The 23052-nt window shown below is 40.7% G+C and overlaps 2 protein-coding genes across 4 annotated transcripts in view; one reads left to right on the top strand and one right to left on the bottom strand.

The window, feature by feature from the left end:
• The window catches only part of man1a2 (mannosidase, alpha, class 1A, member 2), a 172785-nt gene that overhangs the window by 47204 nt on the left and 102529 nt on the right, over window positions 1-23052 (bottom strand). For both annotated transcript variants that reach the window (XM_061879537.1, XM_061879538.1), the window contains one exon: window positions 16333-16413. In XM_061879537.1, the coding sequence (XP_061735521.1) occupies window positions 16333-16413 (81 nt within the window). The remainder of the gene's footprint in view (window positions 1-16332; window positions 16414-23052) is intronic.
• LOC133538170 (uncharacterized) lies at window positions 7160-12120 on the top strand. 2 transcript variants are annotated; one of them, XM_061879536.1, is made up of 2 exons: window positions 7160-11500; window positions 11920-12120. In XM_061879536.1, exon 1 carries the CDS (start codon window positions 7619-7621, stop codon window positions 11084-11086), a length of 3468 nt encoding a protein of 1155 aa, XP_061735520.1. In that variant the 5' UTR covers window positions 7160-7618; the 3' UTR covers window positions 11087-11500; window positions 11920-12120. The 2 variants fall into 2 exon arrangements, with proteins under 2 accessions (XP_061735520.1, XP_061735518.1); XM_061879534.1 differs by having other exon boundaries at window positions 7160-11787; window positions 11920-12113.

The raw sequence follows: 23052 nt of genomic DNA, 5'->3' as shown, positions 1-23052 counted from the left end.
TTTATATTGTTTCAGTTTCACTAATTCTTCAGTAAATCCACCAAAACGTCCCTGTGAAGATATTGAGTCTATTTAACTGATTGTAGAGCTAATTTGCGCAGCTAGTGGGTCCACGACGATGACTTCTGTTTTGTTTCATCAGCCGTTTTACTGCCGTATTACAGACACCGTTTGGAAACAAGAAGGCACAGTATGTAAATAAACATCTACAAAATATTTTGTACCAGTATATACCTGCGCCTTATAGTCTGGTGAGGCTAATATATGGAAAACCATTTTTTTCAAAAATTTGGTGAGTGCAACTTATTATACAAATATCAAGTCTCCAATGGCTATGCTGATGTTAAATAGATCAAGAAATGATCGTACAAACATGACGCTACTGCTAAGAAAGTATCGGGCCGGACGGAGGTTTGAGGCAAAGAAAGACCAGCAGGAGTTTTTTCGAAGGAAGTAGTGTGTAACTGTGAATCATCAAGCTGGTGGCTTTTTACTGCTAACGCGCAAATTTTCGATAGCTTACATTAGCATTATAATTTGGTTTTGAGCATCAAAAGCCACGTCCTAATCTAGTACGAATAGAGCCGAAAATCCTTCCTCGTCTTTGATCTCACCCCAGCAGGAGATAGCCAGGGCAATGTTGATTCTGACTGTCCTTTTATCCGGGTAGCCTCTGTTTTTCTTTCCTCTCTCTTCAGACAAAACTTTTCATTTCTTTGGTTGATTTGGAGCTTCAACCATGATAGCAGTAATTGCATGTAGGCGTTCTTCTTCTTTTAGTTTCGCGTTTACTTACAAATGCTGAACGAAGGAGTGACGTATGCCGTAAAGCAGGGGTGCCCACACCTTTTCTGCAGGCAAGTTACTTTTCAATTGACCGGTAAAACGTATTATTACACAAACTTAATCATTGTGAAAAATAAGTGATAAGTGTCATACAAATTTGTTCTGTTAAACCACTAATAGTCACATAAGCTAGCCGGTGGTGTTCTCGTAAAAATGTTTTGCTTTGAAAAATGTTACGGTGAGAAACAACAAAATTCTGACTAATGTGGTGAAGCTGTATATTATTTTTGCACTTTAATTTTATTGACAGTTATACATTATTATTATTTATTATAGCTTAAGTAAGAATTTTTTAGTTAGAATGTATTTATTCTAGCACTTATGAGTACATTTTTTTCTTCTTTTTTTTCCAAGATGGCGCTGCTGTAGTGGCTGCTGTTGGCAGGAGCTCTGTGCTCTTGTGTCAACCTTTTGTGTTTCCCTCTTGTTTACATGTGTTATTATATTTTCTTGCCTTTTGGTCCGGGACGCTTTGGGACTGTGTGACAAGGGGTGGCACTTTCGTGACCTCTTTGGTGCTTTTTTTGTGGACTTCTGGATCTGCCTCCCGGGAGCCTTTTGGCCATGGAGACCAGCTGCAGGGTCTTTGCCACACCGGAGTCGGTTTGGAGGGAACGGAGGAGATGCGGATGAGGGGACAGGGCTGCGGAGCTAACAATGAGCGCTGGGACGGAGAGTCTTCGCAGTGTCTTGGCTGGGTGATCAGGTGTCGGACACCTCAGTCACCTTGGACGTATCCTCGCTCATCCATGCGGGCTGGACACTGGCCGAGAGTGGAGTCGGCTGTCCTGGTTGCTTTGTTGGGTCTGCTCCTGTCTCTGGCCATGCTCCCTCCACACCAGCGGACGATGGCGTGGAACACCGCAGAGGCCACCACAGTGGATATGTTTCTTTTACTTTTTATTCATAGCTGTATGAGGAGTGTCTGGTTGTATCTGCTGCTTTAATGTCTTTAATGTCTGTCCTTTGTGTTCTTTGATGTTTGATGTTTCCCTCTTACACACATGTAAGAGGGATGTGTTCTATGGCTATGAGTTGTTGTTTTTTTCCCTTGGCGTCAGTCTGCACCCCCTCTTCAGGGCCCAGGCTAAGACTGATTTTTTAATTTTATTTTAAACTTCTATTTTTTTCTCCCATTCCCTGATGAGTTATAATCATTGAATTTGACTAAAATCAAGAGTAAGATTACTACAATATTTTCCGGACTAAAGAATGCACCGGGATATAGGCCGCACCCACAACATTTTAGAAGCAAAGAAGTATTTTTGCATATATTAGCCGCACCAGACTATAAGCCGCAGATATATACGTTGTGAAATGAGTTATTTACAGAAATATTTTGTAAATGTTTATTAATATAACTCAATTGTTTCCAAATAGTGTCTGTAACACATCAGTAAAACGGCTGATCAAACAAAACAGAAGTCATCGTCATGGACCCACTAGCTGCGGAAATTAGCTCTCCAATCAGCTAAACACACAACTCCACAGTGACATTTTGGTGAATTTACTGAGGAATTTGTGAAACCGAAACAATACAAAAAGTATGCCATTGCAAGTTAATAATACTTACACAGACACTCGTAAACATGTTAGCATATTAGCTCATGCTAATAATGCTCGCTTGATTACATTCTGATGGCATGTACAAATATGCATGAAAACACTCCTACAGACATCACAAATGGGACATTTTAGTGAGTATGAGCTGTTTTAGTTATATTGTAAAACTTAAAAACGTTGCTTGGAGTGATGAACAAAGAATCCATACGTGTAGCAAGGCTATGGAGGCTTATTTTCGGTTTACAGCCTCAAAACAGGAAGTTCTTTTTCAACCCGCGATACCTGCAGTGAACAAACTAGTCCAAAAGATGGTGCCATAGCACAAACAATACCACAGTCTTTCAATGCTCTGCTTGAGTTTAATGAAAACTATTGAAAACAAAACATAATGAGCATTAGCGGGAAAAAGTCTTATAAGCCACAGAGTTCAACATCAGGAAAAAAGTAGCGGCTTTTAGTCAGGAATTTACGGTAATTCAGTGTTAATATTTGAGTGGGATCTGGGCCCCTTTGGAGTGGAAACGGGTGAAGAACCGCCGGTGTATAGCACGCAGCCCTACATCCATCCATCCAGCCTAGGGATGTTGAGGCGAGACACCGATGCTTGACGTCTTAAGTGTATGACAGAAGAGGAGGGCGAGTTAAACGCTGAAGGATATTGAGCAGCAGCGTGTCGTCAGCAGGATGAGCTCAGTTGTGCATCAAAGTGGCAGCAAGCAGGGTGGTGATGCTTATGGAGAGAGAAAAATATGGGACGTCTAGATGGGAAAATTCATCTCACAAGTCTTGGCAGAGAGGAAATAAAAGGGACGCTAACACGGCGCCATTTCACATATGTCCTCCACAAACTGTCCTCCTTCCGTCTCACCTGGAGATGTTCTCCATCTCTCACTAACAACATCTTCTGTTTCTCACCGTCATCATCTCCTTCCTGCCGCTCTTCCCACATGGCTTTGTTATGGACGTTCACCTGTGTCTTTATGTGCAAAGCCTTTTTTTGACACAGAATATATGCAACTGAATCATTTGCGTTGGAATTTTGGAAACGGCATTTTTTTAACTAAAATTAAGCTGACTATTTCATTGAAAAACATTTTTTGGGGGGAAAAATGTGTGTGTTATAAAAATGTTGTAAAAAATTCAGTGTCAAATAATTCAGTGAATTAAAAATCTGTCATATAATTCGGTGTAAAAAAATTATATAAAAGTTCAGAGTAAAATAATTTAGTGTATGAAAATTCAGTTTAAAAATTTGGTGCAGAATAATTCAGTGTGAAAATTAATTGGATAAAATTAAGGGTGAAATAATTCAGTGTCTAAACATTCAGTGTAAAATAATTCAATTTATAAAAAATCAGCCTAAAATAATTCAGTGTATACAAATTATTGTAGAGAAATTTAGTGTTAAAGAAATTCAATGTATGGAAATTCCGTGTAAAAGAAATTCAGTGTAAAAGAAATCAGTGTATAAAAAAAATCAGTGTAAAATAATTCAGTGTATTAAAATATCAGTGTGTAGGAAATTAAGTGTATAAAAAAATTTGCGTATAAAATTGAGTGTAAAGAAAAATCTAATGTATAAAAATTAATTGTAAACAAATTCAGTGTATAAAATTTTAGAGTGAAAAAAACCTGTGTAATTATTCAGTGTATAAACATCCAGGGTATAAAAGATTAGTGTATAAAGGTTCATCCATCCATCCATCCATCCATTTTCTACCGCTTATTCCCTTCCAGGGTCGCGGGGGGCGCTGGCGCCTATCTCAGCTACAATCGGGCGGAAGGCAGGGTACACCCTGGACAAGTCGCCACCTCATCGCAGGGCCAACACAGATAGACAGACCACATTCACATTCACACACTAGGGCCAATTTAGTGTTGCCAATCAACCTATCCCCAAGTGCATGTCTTTGGAAGTGGGAGGAAGCCGGAGTACCCGGAGGGAACCCACGCATTCACGGGGAGAACATGCAAACTCCACACAGAAAGATCCCGAGCCTGGATTTGAACCCAGGACTGCAGGAACTTCGTATTGTGAGGCAGACGCACTAACCCCTCTGCCACCGTGAAGCCTATAAAAGTTCAGTGTAAAAAAAAAAAATCAGTCTATAAAACTTCTGTGTTTAAAAAAATTAGTGTATACATTTTTACAGTAAAGGAAATTCAGTGTAAAATTACACAGTGTATAAAAGTTTAGTGTATAAAAGTTCAGTGTAAGAAAAAAATTCAATGTCGAAAAAATTTGCTGCTTCAAAAAGCATGACTCACTTCCGGTAAATTACGACAGAAGCCATCGATCCTGTCTCAGAAGCAGCCAATGAGGGGTCAAGTTTGAGGTCACGTGACACGGGTCTTGTAAAACAGCATAAAAATGCCAGTTCACTGGGTTACTTGGGCATTATGCCTTAGTGTGTGAATGTGAGTGTGAATGTTGTCTGTCTATCTGCGTTGGCCCTGCGATGAGGTGGCGACTTGTCCAGGGTGTAAACCGCCTTCTGCCCAATTGTAGCTGACATAGGCACAAGCGCCCCCCGCGACCCCAAAGGGAATAAGCGGTAGAAAATGGATGGATGGCTGGATGGATATACAACATAATTAACATTTCAATGGATATTTTCAAACTATAGAAATGATTCCAATGGTTAGAATCTGACATACTGACAATTTTAAATAACTGAATTTTAAAACATACATTTAGCTAACAATGTTTGGTTTTTTTTTAAATGTAATGGTCAGTATAATTTGATGCAAAAAAAAAAAAAATCAGTGTCAAAAAATTGAGAGACAAATGAACCTCCATATTTGCTCTTCCATGCAGCGTCCATGCCGACCTTGCGAATAACGTCATTTTCATTCCGTTCCATCTCCCCGGCTTGTAACAAACTCTTGGTTTTCCCTTCAAACTGAGGATATTGGAGCATTTTGGCAATGGAAATGGCAAAGAATAGCTTTTGCTGTGCGGAACCGTAGCGCTTGGTGGAACAAAGGACGGAGAGAGCGCCTTTCGCAGCCTCATCAAGGCCTGCCAGCAGACATCACATGGGTGTTTCTTGTCTTTGTGTCCCCTGATGAAGGAGTTATTGTTGTGGTGCCGAAGACATCCGGTGTGCTGCACTACCTGCTGTTTATCACCTCACCAGCAAAACGTGATTCCATCAGTTTCCAGCCGCAGCCTTCCACATCCTTTTCCCCCCCCGCTGCCCGCTGCTTCTATTTTTACTCATGCGGGCTCTAAGGGATGGCGAGCGTGACGTGAATGGAAGGTGGAACGGTGGAGACGGCGCTAAGTGGAGCTTTGGTTGATGTCCGTCTCGCCCGTGACGTGATGATAATCGCTTACGGCTGGGCGATACGGCTGATAACTGTACAAGTGTTTTTTATCGATCGATATCAATAACTATTGATATTTGTTATGAAAATACAAATCAGGAAAAAAAATATCTATCTTCCTCTATATACAATGTCCTCAGCTATTAAGGCAGAGAGGAAATGTTAAAAAGCGTTAAAAACAAACAATATAAACAAAATATTAAAATCACATTGAACACTTAACAAGAAGCCTTTAAAATGAAAGAATATGTGAGAAATGCTTCATAAAGAGTAAAAAACATAGTGCAAAGTGTGAAAATGCAAAAATAGAGAAACCTGAAAATAACAATTTTCTGCAGGTTTTGTGGCAGGAAGTTACAGCTGTGCTCTAAAGGGTGAGCGTGGTATTAGCAGTGATGGTGGCGGACCAGCGAATTGCATAATTTACTAGGGGTAGACAAAAAAAATCGATTCACATCAAAAGCGCAATTCTTCAAACGGATTCGAAATCGATTCATAATTTTCAAAAATACATAAAATATACACATGCATATATATATGTGTATATATATATATATATATATATATATATATATACATGCATATATGTGTGTATATATATATATATATATATATACACATACATATATATATATGTGTGTGTGTGTATATATGTGTATATATATATATATTTGTGTATGTGTATATATTGTCATGCCCGGCTCTGCCGGTTAGTGTTTGGGGCACTTTGGTCCTCCGACCCGCAGGTGGAGCTGTCGGTTGCTGCCGGTTAGTGTTTGGGGCACTTTGGTCCTCCGACCCGCAGGTGGAGCTGGTCTGTGAAGACGTGCAACATCTCAGAGGGCTGCTGATTGGGCGGCCTATAAAAGGCCTCCCATCAGCATGCTCTCTCTCTCTCATGCTCATGCTCTCTCTCTTTCTCTCTCTCGTCCCACAGGCACATTCGTTTGGTGACCGTATGGTCACGGCAACGACGGCCGGGATTAGCACCACACTAACACCCTTTTTGGACAACACTCATTTACTGATACATTCCTTGGTTAATTCACATTACTGATCACTGATACATGTTGTAAATAAAAGATCTGTTGGCTAAAATGTACAAATCGGTGTGGTCTCCCTTAATGTTACAGCCACTAACAAGCCAGTGGTTGTGACATATGGGGGCTCGTCCGATCTTTGGTAGTAACTTTAGGCTATGGTAATTCCTTCTACTGGCTATGGCAGCGTAGGAAGGTGCGTAGAGCTCTTTGTATTGAGTATTCCTTCTACTGGCTTTTGGAGCGTAGGAAGGTGAGTAGAGCTGAGTTACTAATTGTGAACTGCTGATAGTCAGTTGGGGCCTGTTATCAGTTAGTTAATTGGGGAATCTGCTGATTTGTACTTTTGAGGCTTTGTTTGACCGTGCAAGTGTAGGTAGACACTGAAATGTTTGTTACAGCCATCTTGGTTGAGTTTCATTGCAGTTTGTAGCATTGCATTCAGCCTCTTAGGAGCTGTCGCCTTTATCCCCATCTAGTACGGGTTCTAGGTTCCTGCTGTCACAGAGCCTGGGCGAGGGCACCGCCTTGGAGAAACGGCTGAATCGGCTTTGTCGGGATGGTACGTCTCCACAGGTATTGGTGAGTAAATGATCCTCGTCCTCGGGCTCTGTGTGAAAATAGATTAGTCTAGTGGGGGGAAAATGTTTAGGGGGATGCTCCGAGGTTAGTTTGCTGTGTTAACATAACTGTAATGTTTTAGAGACCTGGTTGGATTGGTTGGAGAGAGAGAGCCTAGCGTAATTAGAGCTAGTTTTTGGTTGGGTTGTTTTTTCAGTAGTTTCATTGTTGGTTTGGTACAGTAGCCAGATTGGTACTGACGGCCTGGGTTGAGCAGGATGGAGGCTTTTGTGGAAGCACCATCTGAGAAATTGTTGTTTGCCCTTAATAAGGAACAGTTGTTGCAATTGGCAGAAAAGTATGGCATGGAATTGTCATCAGCCATTAGAACTGGTAAGAAGGGACCCTTGCGTGACTCCATTCACGAGTTTTTGTGTGAGCAGAGCATTTTGCCTTCGGGAAAAGGTGGTGACGCTCATGTGAAGGGTATGTCAGAGCCTATGCAGTCAGAGAGGGTAGGCATACTGACTTTTGAGCAACAAAGAGAGATGAAGGCACTTGAATTTGAGTGGGCGCAACAGGCTAAGGAGAAAGAACGTCTTTTTGAACTGGAAAAAATCAAATTAGAACGAGAATTGCAACAGCAAGCAGATATGGAGAGACTCAAATTTGAAAAAGAAATGGATTTGAAAAAAGGTGAAATGGACCTTACAGTACAGCTTGAGAAAATTAAAATTGAACAGGATCGTTTGAAACTAATGTCAGAAGGTAAGATTAGTGGAAATCTGTCCGGGTCAAGTATGGATAGCATGGTAAAGTATGTTCCAAAGTTTGACGAACGTGACCCAGACGTGTTTTTCTCACTGTTTGAACAGATGGCCTCTGACAAAAAGTGGAGTGAAGAGGATAGAACGGTGCTTTTGCAAACTGTACTAGTAGGACGCGCACGGGAGGCATACTTGGCATTAACACCTGTTGATAGGCACAAGTATGCAGAGGTGAAAAAAGCGGTTTTGAAATGTTATGAACTGAATCCAGAAGCTTACAGACAACGTTTCAGAAACTGGCGTAAACGTGCTAATCAAACCCATGCTGAAGTGGCAAGAGAGTTGAGTACTTATTTTAACCGGTGGCTCACTTCAGAGTCTGTCTCAACTTACGAAAATTTGCGTGATTTGTTGATTTTGGAGCAGTTTAAGAACATTGTACCAGATCGAATTGCAACCTACATTAATGAGCAAAAGGCAAAGTCAGTGGAGGAGGCAGCCTCGCTTGCTGATACCTTTGTGTTGACTCATAAACGTAAGCCTTACAGCAGTCCTCCACGGTATAATAGCCACCAACGTTATGATCCTGCTCGTTCTCCTCCACAACGTTCTCCTCCTCGTTATGGCCGTAGTTCAAATCGATCCAATTATGGCAATTCCAGTAATGTTCCTAAATTTGATAATGGAAGTAGCAAATCTCGCCCAAGCCCGACGGATAAATGTCATTACTGTTTGCAGGAGGGACATTGGAAAAAGGACTGCCCGCTGTTGAAAGGCCGTAAATCTAATGCCAAGGTAGCTGGGTGTGTTTCTGTTGTGCATCCAGTTGATTTTGGCGTCTCTGATCTAACACCGTTACCTCGTTTGGAAGTTCATTGTGAGCAAGTGATTGAAGATGGTGCATCTGTGTCAGACGAGCAGACGAAATCAGTAGAGTCAGCTGCGTCTGATTTCGCTCCATTCATTAGTGATGGCTGGGTGTCATTGGTTGGAGAGACACAAAAAGTTCCAGTTAAAATCTTAAGAGACACTGGGGCATCTGAGAGTTTCATTTCTGGAGCAGTTTTGCCATTTTCCACAGCATCTGACACTGGGAAATGTGTTTTGATTAGAGGAATAGGCATGCAGTCATTTTCTGTACCGTTGCACAAAATTCACTTGTGTTCAGGATTTGTGAATGGGGAGGTGACTATTGCTGTGAGACCGTCTCTGCCTATGCAGGATATCCATGTAATTCTGGGGAACAATTTGGGTGGGTGTTTAGTTTCTCCACCTCCAGTTGTTACACCTGTACCGCTATCTGTAGAGGAGCCAGACGCGTGTTGTCAAGAATTCCCAGAAGTGTTTACTGCTTGTGCTGTGACTAGGGCAATGTCTCGCACGCAGGCGCAATCGTCGGATGTGTCCAAATCTGTGCCTTTTTTTGTTCCTGAGCTGCCCGAACCTCTGTCATGTCAAGATTTAATTGAGGCACAAAAGAATGATCAGAGCTTTGAGAAATATTTTGCCTTAGCTTCTACTGATCCAACGATGGGTTACTTCATTCAGAATGGCGTTTTGCTGCATACGTGGTTGCCAGGTGTTGATCCTGAAGTGGCAGGTCAGGTGATTCAAGTGATGGTACCTGACAAATACCGTGATTTGATTTTGAGAACAGCCCATGGAGCAGAGTCTGGGCATTTTGGAGTTAAGAAAACCTACCGACGTCTTTTGGAACATTTTTACTGGCCACGGATGAAACACCATGTATCTAGATTTGTCAAAGCATGTCATGTTTGCCAGGTTGCGAAACAGAGTACTCCCATTAAACCTGCACCACTTCAACCTATTCCGTCTGTTGGCACACCATTTGAGCATCTCATTATTGATTGTGTAGGTCCACTACCCCCTTCGAAATCTGGTTGTGTGTACCTTTTTACCATCATGTGCCAGGCCACTCGGTATCCAGCAGCGTATGCCTTGAGAACAATTACCACAAGGTCAATATTGAAATGTTTGTCTAAATTCATTTCTGTCTTTGGCATTCCGAAGGTAATTCAGAGCGACAGAGGGTCTAACTTTACCTCCAGAACATTTGCTGCAGCGTTGAAGTCGATGCAGGTGAAGCACAAGTTGAGCAGCGCGTATCACGCACAGAGTCAGGGGGCATTGGAGCGCTGGCATGCCAGGTTGAAGTCTCTTTTGCGCGCTTACTGTGTTGAGATGCGGAGAGATTGGGAGGAGGCGTTGCCATGGCTCTTGTTGTCTGCGCGTGGTGTAGTTCAAGAAAGCACTGGTTTTAGTCCAAATGACCTAGTCTTTGGCCACAAAGTCCGGACCTCACTGTCTGTTTTAAATGCCAATCTGGATCTGCAGAACACTCCCGTCAGTTTCACTGAGTATGTAGATGGTTTTCGTCGTAGGCTGTTGCTTGCATGGAAAGAAGCAACCGAGCATTTGACTAAAGCTCAGGTGAAAATGAAGCTGCGTTATGACCGTAAAGCGAAGATCAGAGTTTTCAATCCAGGTGATCAAGTTTTAGCTTTGCTGCCCATTCCGGGGTCACCATTTACAGCAAAATACTCTGGTCCATTTACGGTTATGAGCCAAGTGTCAGATCTCAATTATTTACTGTCAACTCCTGATCGTAAACGATCACAGCAACTGTGTCATGTGAATTTACTCAAGCCTTACCACTCTGCAGGTTCCGACAAGGCGGGTGGGATTGCTGCGAGTCCAGTGGGTCTAGCCGTTGGGGTTGGGGAACCGCTCAACTGGCCGGAGGTGGCAGCTTGGGATGACGTGCGCGCACCTGATGATTCAGTGTTACACGGGCGCTTAGATAATACTCAGCAGTTAAAGGAGCTAGATAGTCTCCTCGGTCATTTAAGTGAGGTACAGCGTAAACAGTTGTCGGATTTGATTTTTGAGTTTTTGCCTTTGTTTTCCGACAGGTGGGAGCAGGTGCGGTCCTCCTGCAGGCTGATGATGATGGAGTAGCCAGACCGGTTTGCTATTTTTCAAAAAAATTCAACAAATACCAATTTAATTATTCAGTGATTGAAAAGGAAGCATTAGCATTGATTTGGGCATTGCAACACTTTGAAGTCTATGTGGGAGGGGGTCTCCATCCAATTGTGGTCTACTCAGATCACAACCCTCTCACTTTTCTACAGTCTTTCAAAGGGTCCACCAACCAGCGCCTGTTGCGCTGGGCACTGTTTCTGCAGCCATTCCACCTGTTGATCCGCCATATTCGCGGGGTGGAAAATGTAATGGCTGATGCGCTCTCTCGGGCTCTGGACCAGGAGGTCTAATCATCTCCACTCACTCCTAACCTGCGGTTTTTCTCTGTTTCCCTTAAAGGTCGCTGTCCGGGTACCAGGATTTGCTGGGTGCAGGGAAGGTCGGAGGGTAAGGAGGGTGTTTGGGATGGTTTGGGTTCTGGTTGGTCTGGGGTGGAGGGGAGGTGCGTCATTGGGACTAGAATATAGCTACTGGGGCTACTGTAGGTTTTGGTTTTCTATTTTTTGATGGTGCTTCAGAGACCCAGTTAACACGGGTCTCTGTTTTTAAGGGGGGGGATGTCATGCCCGGCTCTGCCGGTTAGTGTTTGGGGCACTTTGGTCCTCCGACCCGCAGGTGGAGCTGTCGGTTGCTGCCGGTTAGTGTTTGGGGCACTTTGGTCCTCCGACCCGCAGGTGGAGCTGGTCTGTGAAGACGTGCAACATCTCAGAGGGCTGCTGATTGGGCGGCCTATAAAAGGCCTCCCATCAGCATGCTCTCTCTCTCTCATGCTCATGCTCTCTCTCTTTCTCTCTCTCGTCCCACAGGCACATTCGTTTGGTGACCGTATGGTCACGGCAACGACGGCCGGGATTAGCACCACACTAACACCCTTTTTGGACAACACTCATTTACTGATACATTCCTTGGTTAATTCACATTACTGATCACTGATACATGTTGTAAATAAAAGATCTGTTGGCTAAAATGTACAAATCGGTGTGGTCTCCCTTAATGTTACAGCCACTAACAAGCCAGTGGTTGTGACAATATATATATCTATATCTATATATATATATATATAGATATAGATATATATATGTGTTTATATATATGTGTGTGTGTGTATATATATATATCCATGCATCCATCCATTTCCTACCGCTTATTCCCTTTGGGGTCGTGGGCAGCGCTGGTGCCTATCTCAGCTACAATCGGGTGGAAGACGGGGTACACCCTGGACAAGTCGCCACCTCATCGCAGGGCCAACACAGACAGACAGATAACATTCACACTCACATTTACACACTAGGGCCAATGTAGTGTTGCCAATCAACTTATCCCCAGCTGCATGTCTTTGGAGGTGGGAGGAAGCCAGAGTACCCGTAGGGAACCCACGTAGTCACGGGGAGAACATGCAAACACCACACAGAAAGATCCAGAGCCCGGGATTGAACCCAGGACTCTTCAGGACCTTCGTATTGTGAAGCAGACGCACTAACCCCTCTTCTATTGAGCACTGTATAACGGATAAACCACAGAAACCTCAACTCTATATATACCGTATATAATTTTATTTTCTTAATAAGAATGCATTTATAGTTTCATTTTTTTCCTCCATGCAGTCAGAGGCTCTGAGCTTTCCTAAACTGTAACCTGTTTTGATCAAATTTTATTCGAATGATTATACTAAATAATACTTGCAAGAATCGGTTTGAATCGAGAATTGTGATGAATCAAGAATTGACTCTGAATCAAATTGTCACCCCAGGAATTGGAATTGAATCCCAAGGATTCACACCACTATAATTTACAGACCACAGTGGTTTGACTCGGGTCCGTTTTTTAAACATCCAAAAAACTGCCATACTGTCCATGTGACTTTTCCTTTTTCCTCCACAATTGTTTTAATTTTGACTTTCTCTTCTAACTCCATGCATATAATCAACCAATCTTGATGGTGATCTTAATTTATGGGGTTTTTTTTCACAATAAAAACATACATATTATCCATCCATCCATCCATTTTCTACCGCTTGTTCCCTTTTGGGGTCGCGGGGGACATATTATTGAAAACAAAACAAAAAAAAACAGTGTGTTTTAATGTTTGTGCTATGGCAACATCTTTTAGACAAACTTGCTCACTGCAGGTGCTACAGTTTCTTTCCATGGTGAGCTTTCAACGACCAGTAGTAAAAGCGCCGTTCCGTCTTCTAGCCATCCATAGCATAACTACTTAAATGGATTCTTCATTGTTCAACTTTTCTAAGTTTTACAATACAACTAAAACAATTCTTACTTACTAAACCGTTCCATGTCTGATGTCTGTAGGAGTGTTTTCATGCATATTTTTACCTCGTATAATAATCAATAACCAAACTAGCATCGTTAGCATGAGCTAATGTGCTAAAATGTTTACAAGTGTCTGTGTTAGTATTATTAACTTACAATGGCATTTTTTTGTATTATTTCAGCTTCACAAATTTACCAAAACATCACTGTGGAGTTATTGAGTCTGTTTAGCTCATGGGTACCTTAAAGTTTTTCCACTAGACAGCACACTGGAAAATGAAAGAATGTGGGGGCCTTTTTGATATGTGCCATAGGCTTCAAAGAAAATTAGCTGGGGGGCCGCTAATGGTCACCCTTTATTTTCGAAAGTAGCTTTTAAATGGACGATGAGGAAGTGACTGGAGCTGTCCTGGGCAAGTGTTGTCAATTCACCTCAATTTTGGTGAATGTTCAAGGTCTCAGTCATTAAAATGTTAAAAAGTAGTCATATATTGATGTTTTTTTTTTTACTTTCAACGCCTAAATATCTTTAGATCAATTTCAGATCTGTACGTTCTGCGGGTGTTTTTGGGTTTGTTTTAAGCCGTTTTTGTCAAAACCCCTAAAGGAAAATACAAAATATGCAATATTTTCCCCCAAAAAATGTTAAAAGTGAAATATTTCATGTGAAGTAATTTGACATTCGTGACAACATTGATTTTGGTAAATTTAAATTTTATGAGCAAAGACAGTTTGAAATAAGTTCTCAGGGATCCAAGAGGCCCCCCACTCATAAGGGTGTTTAAAAAAAGGCCAGATAATAATGTGTTATTTTTATTTTCCGGGCTTGAATCTGTAGATTTTCTTCAGATCTATGCATCAACTATACCTTTGTATTATTCTTTGAACATATACTATTTGTATGTGTTTCCCCATTCACTACACTATATATTTTTTATAAAACTAAACTTTTTTTCTTCCCGACATGTTGTAGTTTGAGTACAGATTGGGTGACAGAAATAAACAATCCATAAGCTAAATCAACTCCTCTTACTGACTTCCTTTCTCAAAAGTGACTAGCAACAAATATAGTGACTTTTTTTGATGTTTTGAAGACAGTTATCGGCCCAGGCCTAAAATCACCCAAAACTAATGTAAAGTATCAAACAACAGAAGAATAAGTAATTATTACATTTGAACAGAGGTGTAGATAGAACATGTTAAAACAGAACGTAAGCAGATATTAACAGTAAATGAACAAGTATATTAATAATCCATCATAATGTTGATAAAATAATAGAATGACAAATGACACTATATATTACTGCAAACGTCAGCAGACAATTAGGAGCCTTTGTTTACTTACTAAAAGACAAGTTGTCTAGTAGAGATGGGCGGATAGGCTATTATATCATCCGCAACCGCATCACTAAAGTCAATACCCACCCGCCATCCACCCGAACCAACATTTTATCAGAACCAAAACCGCCCACCAACCGCCCGTTGTCATATATCAGGGGTCGGCAACGATTACCACTCAAGTAACCATTTTAAACTGTTTTACAGAGTATAGAAGACAATGGAAGCCGCACACATTCTTGCAAATATCAGCTGGTGGTCATCCAGATAACAAGAATAAGGGCGTGCTATGAAGCCATTGCCTTTGACGCCTTCTACAACATGTATTAACTGCTTGCCAGTCCAGCAACAAGTTGTATGTGGCTTCTGCAGATACACGTACAAGATTGAAAGGCATACTGGGTGATACAGAGTACACTAATGGTTGTAATATTAACAACTTTAACACTCTTAATAATATGCGCCACACTGTGAAGCCACACCAAACAAGAATGACAAACACATTTCTGGAGAACAGCCTCACAGTAACACATTATAAACGCAACACAACAAATACCCAGAATCCTTTGAATCCATGACTCTTCCTGACTAAATTGTACACCCCTGCGTCCCCCAACCCCTGCCACCTTACCGACGCGAGTGTATAACATAGTCAGGAATAGTCATGGATGCAAAGGATTCTGGGTATTTGTTGTGTTGCGTTATAATGTGTTACTGTGAGGACGTTCTCCAGAAATGTTTTTGTCATTCTAGTTTGGTGTGGCTTCACAGCGTGGCGCATATTATTAAGAGTGTTAAAGTTGTTTGTATCACAACCATTAGTGTACTCTGTGTCATCCAGTATGCCTTTCAATCTCGTACGTGTATCTGCAGAAGCCACACACAACATGTAGCTGGACTGGCAAGGAGTTTGTACATGTTGTAGAAGGTGTCAAAGTCAATGGCTTCATAGCACGCCCTTATTCTCGTTATCTGGGTGACCAACAGCAGATATTTGCAAGAATGTATGTGGCTCCCATTGTCTTCCTAACTTTGTGACACGGGTCAAAATGGCTCTTTGAATGGTAAAGGTTGCCGAACCCTGGAATATGTATGTATATTTCCGAATGGTTCAACCGCCACCCGCCCGAATCTAATTAAAATCTATTTTATCATCATGTCACCCGCCCGATCCGCGGATTAACCGCGGACTCCGGGGATTACACGGCAAACTGCACATCTGTATTGTCTAGTATATTTTAGTATATTTTATTTTCATGCATACATTCTTACTTGATTGCAATAAGAAACGTATCTTTAATGTATCGTAAGTTTTTAATGACATTTTAATTGTGGTCCTCTCTATTTTGAAAAGTATCGAAATACAATTTGGTAAGGGTACCAAAATACTGGTGTCGGGACAGCACTAGTCCGCATACAGATCAGGTTGCATTCACATAAGACATTGCATTATTTTGTATCATAAATGGCCACTAAAAAAATCGGATTCGACAAAAAACAAAATCCAACAAAGCCCTCTAGTGGCCGTTTATCAACGTGTAAAGGAGGACTATTATCACAGTATGGTTGACAACGATACCAGTTCTGCTCTTGTACTTGTGAGTACTGACCTCCTGCCCCGACAGGTAGAACGCCGCCAGCAAGCCTCCGATGAAGCGGATGTTGACTTCAAACACGGACACCTCGGCATTCTAGGAAAAAAGAAAAACACAATGCAAGTCATTCGAGATCAGGGGTTCTTAACCTTTTTCCACCCGTTGGCCCAACTTTCCCACTACAGAGGAACCCGGGGCCTTGTCAAATATTTTTACCAAATTAGTTATCTTACTCTTATTCCTCTTTCAATAAAGATATCCAACCTACTTACAGTTTATCGGAATAAAGCTTGTCAAATGAGATGCAGGCGTGTGTTCATCACAAAGATTATTTTCAGGAAGATTTCCAAAAAATAATACAAACCCCGTTTCCATATGAGTTGGGAAATTGTGTTAGATGTAAATATAAACGGAATATAAAGATTTGCAAATCATTTTCAACCCATATTCAGTTGAATATGCTACAAACACAACCTTTTTGATGTTCAAACTTATTAAAAAAAATGTGTTTGCAAATAATCATTAACTTTAGAATTTGATGCCAGCAACACGTGACAATGAAGTAGGGAAAGGTGGCAATAAATACTGATAAAGTTGAGAAATTCTCATCAAACACTTATATGGAACATCCCACAAGTGTGCAGGCTAATCGGGAACAGGTGGGTGCCATGATTGGGTATAAAAGCAGCTTCCATGAAATGCTAAGTAATTCACAAACAGGGAAGGGGCGAGGGTCACCAATTTGTAGGTAAATTGTCGAACAGTTTTAGAACAACATTTCTCAACGAGCTATTGCAATGAATTTAGGGATTTTACCATCTACGGTCCGTAAAATCATCAAAAAGCTCAGAGAATCTGGAGAAATCACTGCACGTAAGTGATGATATTATGGACCGTTGATCCCTCAGGTGGTACTGCATCAAAAACAGACATCGGTGTGTAAAGGATATCACCACATGGGCTCAGGAACACTTCATAAAACCACTGTCAGTAAGTATAGTTGGTCGCTATATCTGTAAGTGCAAGTTAAAACTCTGCTATACAAAGCAAAACCCATTTATCAACAACACCGAGGAACGCCGCTGGCTTCGTTGGACCCGAGCTCATCTAAGATGGACTGATGCAAAGTGGAAAAGAGTTCTGTGGTCTGACGAGTCCACATTTCAAATTATATTTGGAAACTGTGGACGTGGTGTCCTTCGGAACAAGGGAGGAAAATAACCATCCGGATTGTTATAGGCGCAAAGTTCAAAAGCCAGCATCTGTGATGGTATGGGGGTGTATTAGTGCCCAAGGCATGGGTAACTTACACATCTGTGAAGGCACCATTAATGCTGAATGGTCCATACAGGTTTTGGAGCAACATATGTTGTCATCCTAGCAACGTTATAATGGACGCCCCTGCTTATTTCAGCAAGACAATGCCAAGCCACGTGTTACAACAGCGTGGTTTCGTAGTAGAAGAGTGCGGGTACTTTCCTGGCCCACCTGCAGTCCAGACCTGTCTTCCATCAAAAATGTGTGGCGCATTATGAAGCGTAAAATACGACAGCGGAGACCCCGAACTGTTAAACGACTGAAGCTCTACATAAAACAAGAATGGGAATGAATTCCACTTTCAAAGCTTCAACAATTAGTTTCCTCAGTTCCCAAACGTTTATTGAGTGTTGTTAAAAGAAAAGGTGATGTAACACAGTGGTGAACATGCCCTTTCCCAACTACTTTGGCACATGTTGCAGCCATGAAATTCTAAGTTAATTATTATTTGAAAAAAAAAAATAAAGTTTATCAATTTGAACATCAAATATCTTGTCTTTGTAGTGCATTCAACTGAATATGGGTTGAAAAGGATTTGCAAATCTTTGTATTTCGTTTATATTTACATATAATACAATTTCACAACTCATACGGAAATGGGGTTTGCATAACTGATAATATAACATTGGTGCATTATTACCGAAAATTCTGGACGACAAGCCGCTGCTTTTTTCCAACACTTTGATCCCTGCGGCTTATACAACGGTGCGGCTAAATTATGGATTTTTCTTTGCTGATAGCAATACTGTAAATAGTTGTGATTAAACATAAGCAAAGACACTGAAAAGGTGTGTTAATTAATTGGCGCCATCTTTTGGATGGGATCACTCACTGAAGCTGCTACAGTGCCTTTCTGTTTAGACTGAGCTTTCACCTGGAAGTAGAAGTGCCGTTCCGTCTTCTAAGTCGTCTATAATGTTCTACTCCAATGGATTCTTCATTCATCACTCCAAACGTTTGTAAGTTTTATAGCATAACTAAAACAATTCTTAGTTACCAAACCATTCCATGTGTGATGTCTGTACGAATGTTTTCACAATCGTATTGCTATCGTAATGTAATGAAACTAGCGTTGTTAGCATTAGCTAAAATGCTAACATGTTTACGAGTATCTGTGTTAGTATTATTAACTTACAATGGCAATCTTTTTGTATTTCACAAATTCCTTAGTAAATTCACCTAAACGAAACTGTGAAGTTATTGAGTCTGTTTAGCAGATTGGAGAGCTAGAATGCGCAGCTAGTGGGTCCATGATGATGACTTCTGTTTTGTTTGATCAGCCGTCATCTGAGGTGTGTACCTGAAAAAGGTGTTTAAAATGCAAGCCTGCTAACGCTACCATGCATCGAGTACCAAAATATGACTGTGGTGTATACCTTCAAAATTAGCAAGGAAAAAAAGCTAGCATGCTAACAGGTAGCAATCGTGTATATATCTGCTGCTTATAGTCCGGTGCAGCTAATACATATGGGGAAAAACTGCGGGAAATACGATCTGAGGTGTGTACTTAAACAATGTGTTTAAAATGCAAGTCCCCTAACATTGGCATGAATCAAGTACCAAAATATGACTAATAATAGCTACAAAATCAGCGGGGGAAAAAAGCTAGCATACTAACGTTAGCATGCTAACAGGGAGTATTGGTGTGTATATCTGCGTCTTACAGTCCGGTGAGGCTAGTATATGGAAGAAAACAATTGGAAATAATAAATATATTAATAAATCAAATAAATAAATACATTTTAATACAATAAATATATATGAATAAATATATTAAAATATATATTAATGAATATAATTCAATATAATACATATATTATTAATACATTTACCAGGAAAATAAAAAATACTTCTATTATAAATATATTAATAAATATAATTAATATGTATATTTGAATGTAATACATATATATTGATCGATATATTAATACATATGTTAATGAATATAATTACATATAATACATATATACATATATTATTAATACACTTTCCAGGAAAAGAAAAACGACGTATATTATTATAAATATATTAATACGTATAATTAATATGTATATTTGAATATAATAAATATATTAATACATATGTTAATGAATATAATTACATATATACATATATTATTAATACAGGGCAGCAAGGTGGGCAGAGGGTTTAGTGCGTCTGCCTCACAATACAAAGGTCCTGAGTAGTCCTGGGTTCAATCCCGGGCTCGGGATCTTTTTGTGTGGAGTTTGCATGTTCTCCCCGTGATTGCGTGGATTTCCCCCGGGTACTTCGGCTTCCTCACACTTCCAAAGACATGCACCTGGGGATAGGTTGATTGGCAACACCAAATTGGGCCTAGTGTGTGAATGTGAGTGTGAATGTTGTCTGTCTATCTGTGTTGGCCCTGCGATGAGGTGGCGACTTGTCTAGGGTCTACCCCGCCTTCTGCCCGATTGTAGCTGAGATAGGCGCCAGCGCCCCCCGCAACCCCAAAGGGAATACGCGGTAGAAAATGGATGGATGGATGGATTATTAATACATTTACCAGGAAAAGATAAACACTTATATTATGTGCGAGCCATATAAAATGATGTGGCGGGCCAGATCTGACCCTCGGGCCTTGATTTTGACACCAGCGGTTTACGGTATAATAAATCGTACATGAATCAAATAGAATACTGTAAATTATGACGGGATGACCTCATTTCCCCTTTTGGTCACGTGTCACCTGAGTGTCGCCATCGCAAATTTAATGGAGAAATTCTTCCTCTAATGGAACGAAAGCTGATTATAGCTGGAGGCTGTTAAAAGTGTGTGTGTGTGTGTGTGTGTGTGTGTGTGTGTGTGTGTGTGTGTGTGTGTGTGTGTGGAGGGAGGTGAGCCCCCAATTACCGTGTTTGCAAAGCACAGCGAAACTTGAGCGTAATCGCAACTAATTTGTCTGCTTATGACACGGCTGTTGCAGCAAACACGTCACCATGGCGCCGCGTCAGCATTTTGCCAAACGAGCCGTGGAAACTCCCGACACGGCCCAGACGTCTCCGGGGGGATACAACGTTACTCGTTTTACATCGATGGGCCTCTGGAGGGAAAGGTAAGCGGAGAACGGGTGCAATGAGCGAGACGGGGTGTGGCGTCTGGACTCTGCTTAGCTTGTCAGAGCTCTGATGCAGACGGGAGAAGAACACCTCACACATTGATCGCCGCGTCTCTGGTTACCTGCCGAGGAAACCGAATGCTTCTGCTGGGACAACACTTGTCCAGGTCAGCTCCACTCACTTCCTCATCGTTCATTTAAAAGCTACTCTCGAAAATAAAGGATGACCCTTCGCGGCCCCCCAGCTAATTTTCTTCAAAGCCCGTGGCACAACCCTTAGAATTGGAACATTAGCATGCTAGCATAAACCTCAGCGTCAAATATTTTGTTGTTGGTGAATGCTATCTATTAGCATTCTAACGCTAGTACACAATTTTTTTTTGCTAGCATTGCAGGTATGCACTTCAAAGTCAAATTTTTGTTGTTGACGAATGTTACTTGTTAGCATTCTAACGTTAGTACGCTAGCTTTTTTTGCTAACTTAGCAGGTGTGCACCTCGGCGTCAAGATACCTTGTTGTTGACGAGTGCTACCTATTAGCATGCTAACCTTAGCATTCTAACTTATTTTTTTAACACTTTTTTAAAACAAATTTCTCATTAACACATATATATTTTAATATTTGAAGCAGGTTAACATGCTAACATTAGCAGGCTAAATTTTTATCAAATTTTTGAGCCAGATATTTTGATATTTTACTAATGCTAACAGTGAGCATGCTACAGTAATGCTAAGTGCTAAACAAGATATGCAAACTATCAACATAATAAAACATTCACTTACTGTACAATGTCTGCTCTCAAGACTTGTGCTTTAAATAAACCTGTGAGCATGCTAACGTTAGCATTCTAGCTTTTTTTTTTACAATTTTTAAAAAAAATTCTCATGTACACACCTCAGAGTAATATATTTTAATATTTGATGCATGTTAACATTAGCATGCTAGATTTGTATCAAATTTTTGAGCCAGATATTTTGATATTTTACTAATGCTAACAGTGAGCATGCTACAGTAATACTAAGTGCTAAACAAGATATACAAACTATCAACATAATAAAACATTCACTTACTGTACAATGCCTGCTCTCAAGACTTGTGCTTTAAATGATACCTGTTAGCATGCTAACTTTAGCATTCTACCTTTTTTTTGTAATTTTAGCAATTTTTTAAAACACATTTCTCATGTACACACCTCAGAGTAATATATTTTAATATTTGATGCATGTTAACATGCCAACATTAGCATGCTAGATTTTTATCAAATTTTTGAGCCAGATATTTTGATATTTTACTAATGCTAACAGTGAGCATGCTACAGTATTGCTAAGTGCTAAACAAGCTATACAAACTATCAACATAATAAAACATTCACTTACTGTACAATGTCTGCTCTCAAGACTTGTGTTGTAAACTATATCTGTTAGCATGCTAACCATAGCGTTGTCTCTCTCTTTTTTTTTTTTTAGCAATTTTTGAATGCAAATTTCTCAGTACACATCTCAGAGTAATACATTTTAATATTTGACGCATCTTAACATGCTAACATTAGAATGCTATATTTTTATCTCACTTGTGAGACAGATAATTTGGTATTTTACTAATGCTAACTGTGAGCATGCAACAGCGTGCTAAGCACTAAACAAGATATAAAAAACATCAACGTAACATAACTATCACTTAATGTACAATGTCTGCTCTCAAGACTCGTGCTGTAAATGATACCTGTTAGCATGCTAACCTTAGCATAATCTTTTTGTTGTTGTTGCTGAAATTTTTGAATGCAATTTGTTCATGTCAATCAATCAATCAATGTTTACTTATATAGCCCTAAATCACTAGTGTCTCAAAGGGCTGCACAAACCACCACGACATCCTCGGTAGGCCCACATAAGGGCAAGGAAAACTCACACCCAGTGGGACATCGGTGACAATAATGATCCAGTGGGACGTCTGTGACAATAATGATTATGAGAACCTTAGAGAGGAGGAAAGCAATGGATGTCGAGCGGGTCTAACATGATACTGTGAAAGTTCAATCCACAATGGATCCAACATAGTCGCGAGAGTCCATACCTCAGAGTAATGCATTTTAATATTTGACGCATGTTGCAGTTAGCATGTTAACATGCTAAAAATCTCATTTTAGAGCCAGATATTTTGGCATTTCCCTAATGCTAACTGTGAGCAGGCTACAGTAATGTTAGCATGCCTGGTTCCGCCTCCCCGCAGCCACAGTCCACCTCGAGTTCAAATGGACTGGCGCGCTGAAGCGGTTGCCATAGCGACCTGAAGCCGGGCAACCCCGCCTCCCACTCACTCGAGTGCGGAGATAGCGGCG

The sequence above is a fragment of the Nerophis ophidion genome, linkage group LG19, assembly GCF_033978795.1.
Source record: "Nerophis ophidion isolate RoL-2023_Sa linkage group LG19, RoL_Noph_v1.0, whole genome shotgun sequence".
In the NCBI taxonomy this organism is placed as follows: domain Eukaryota; kingdom Metazoa; phylum Chordata; class Actinopteri; order Syngnathiformes; family Syngnathidae; genus Nerophis; species Nerophis ophidion.
The sequence above is the reverse complement of the archived record's forward strand: the minus strand, read 5'-3'. Positions and strand labels throughout refer to the sequence as shown.

Bases quoted from the DNA above. Each gene is read 5' to 3' on its own strand.
- LOC133538170 (XM_061879536.1), top strand. From the start codon at position 7,619: ATGGAGGCTTTTGTGGAAGCACCATCTGAGAAATTGTTGTTTGCCCTT.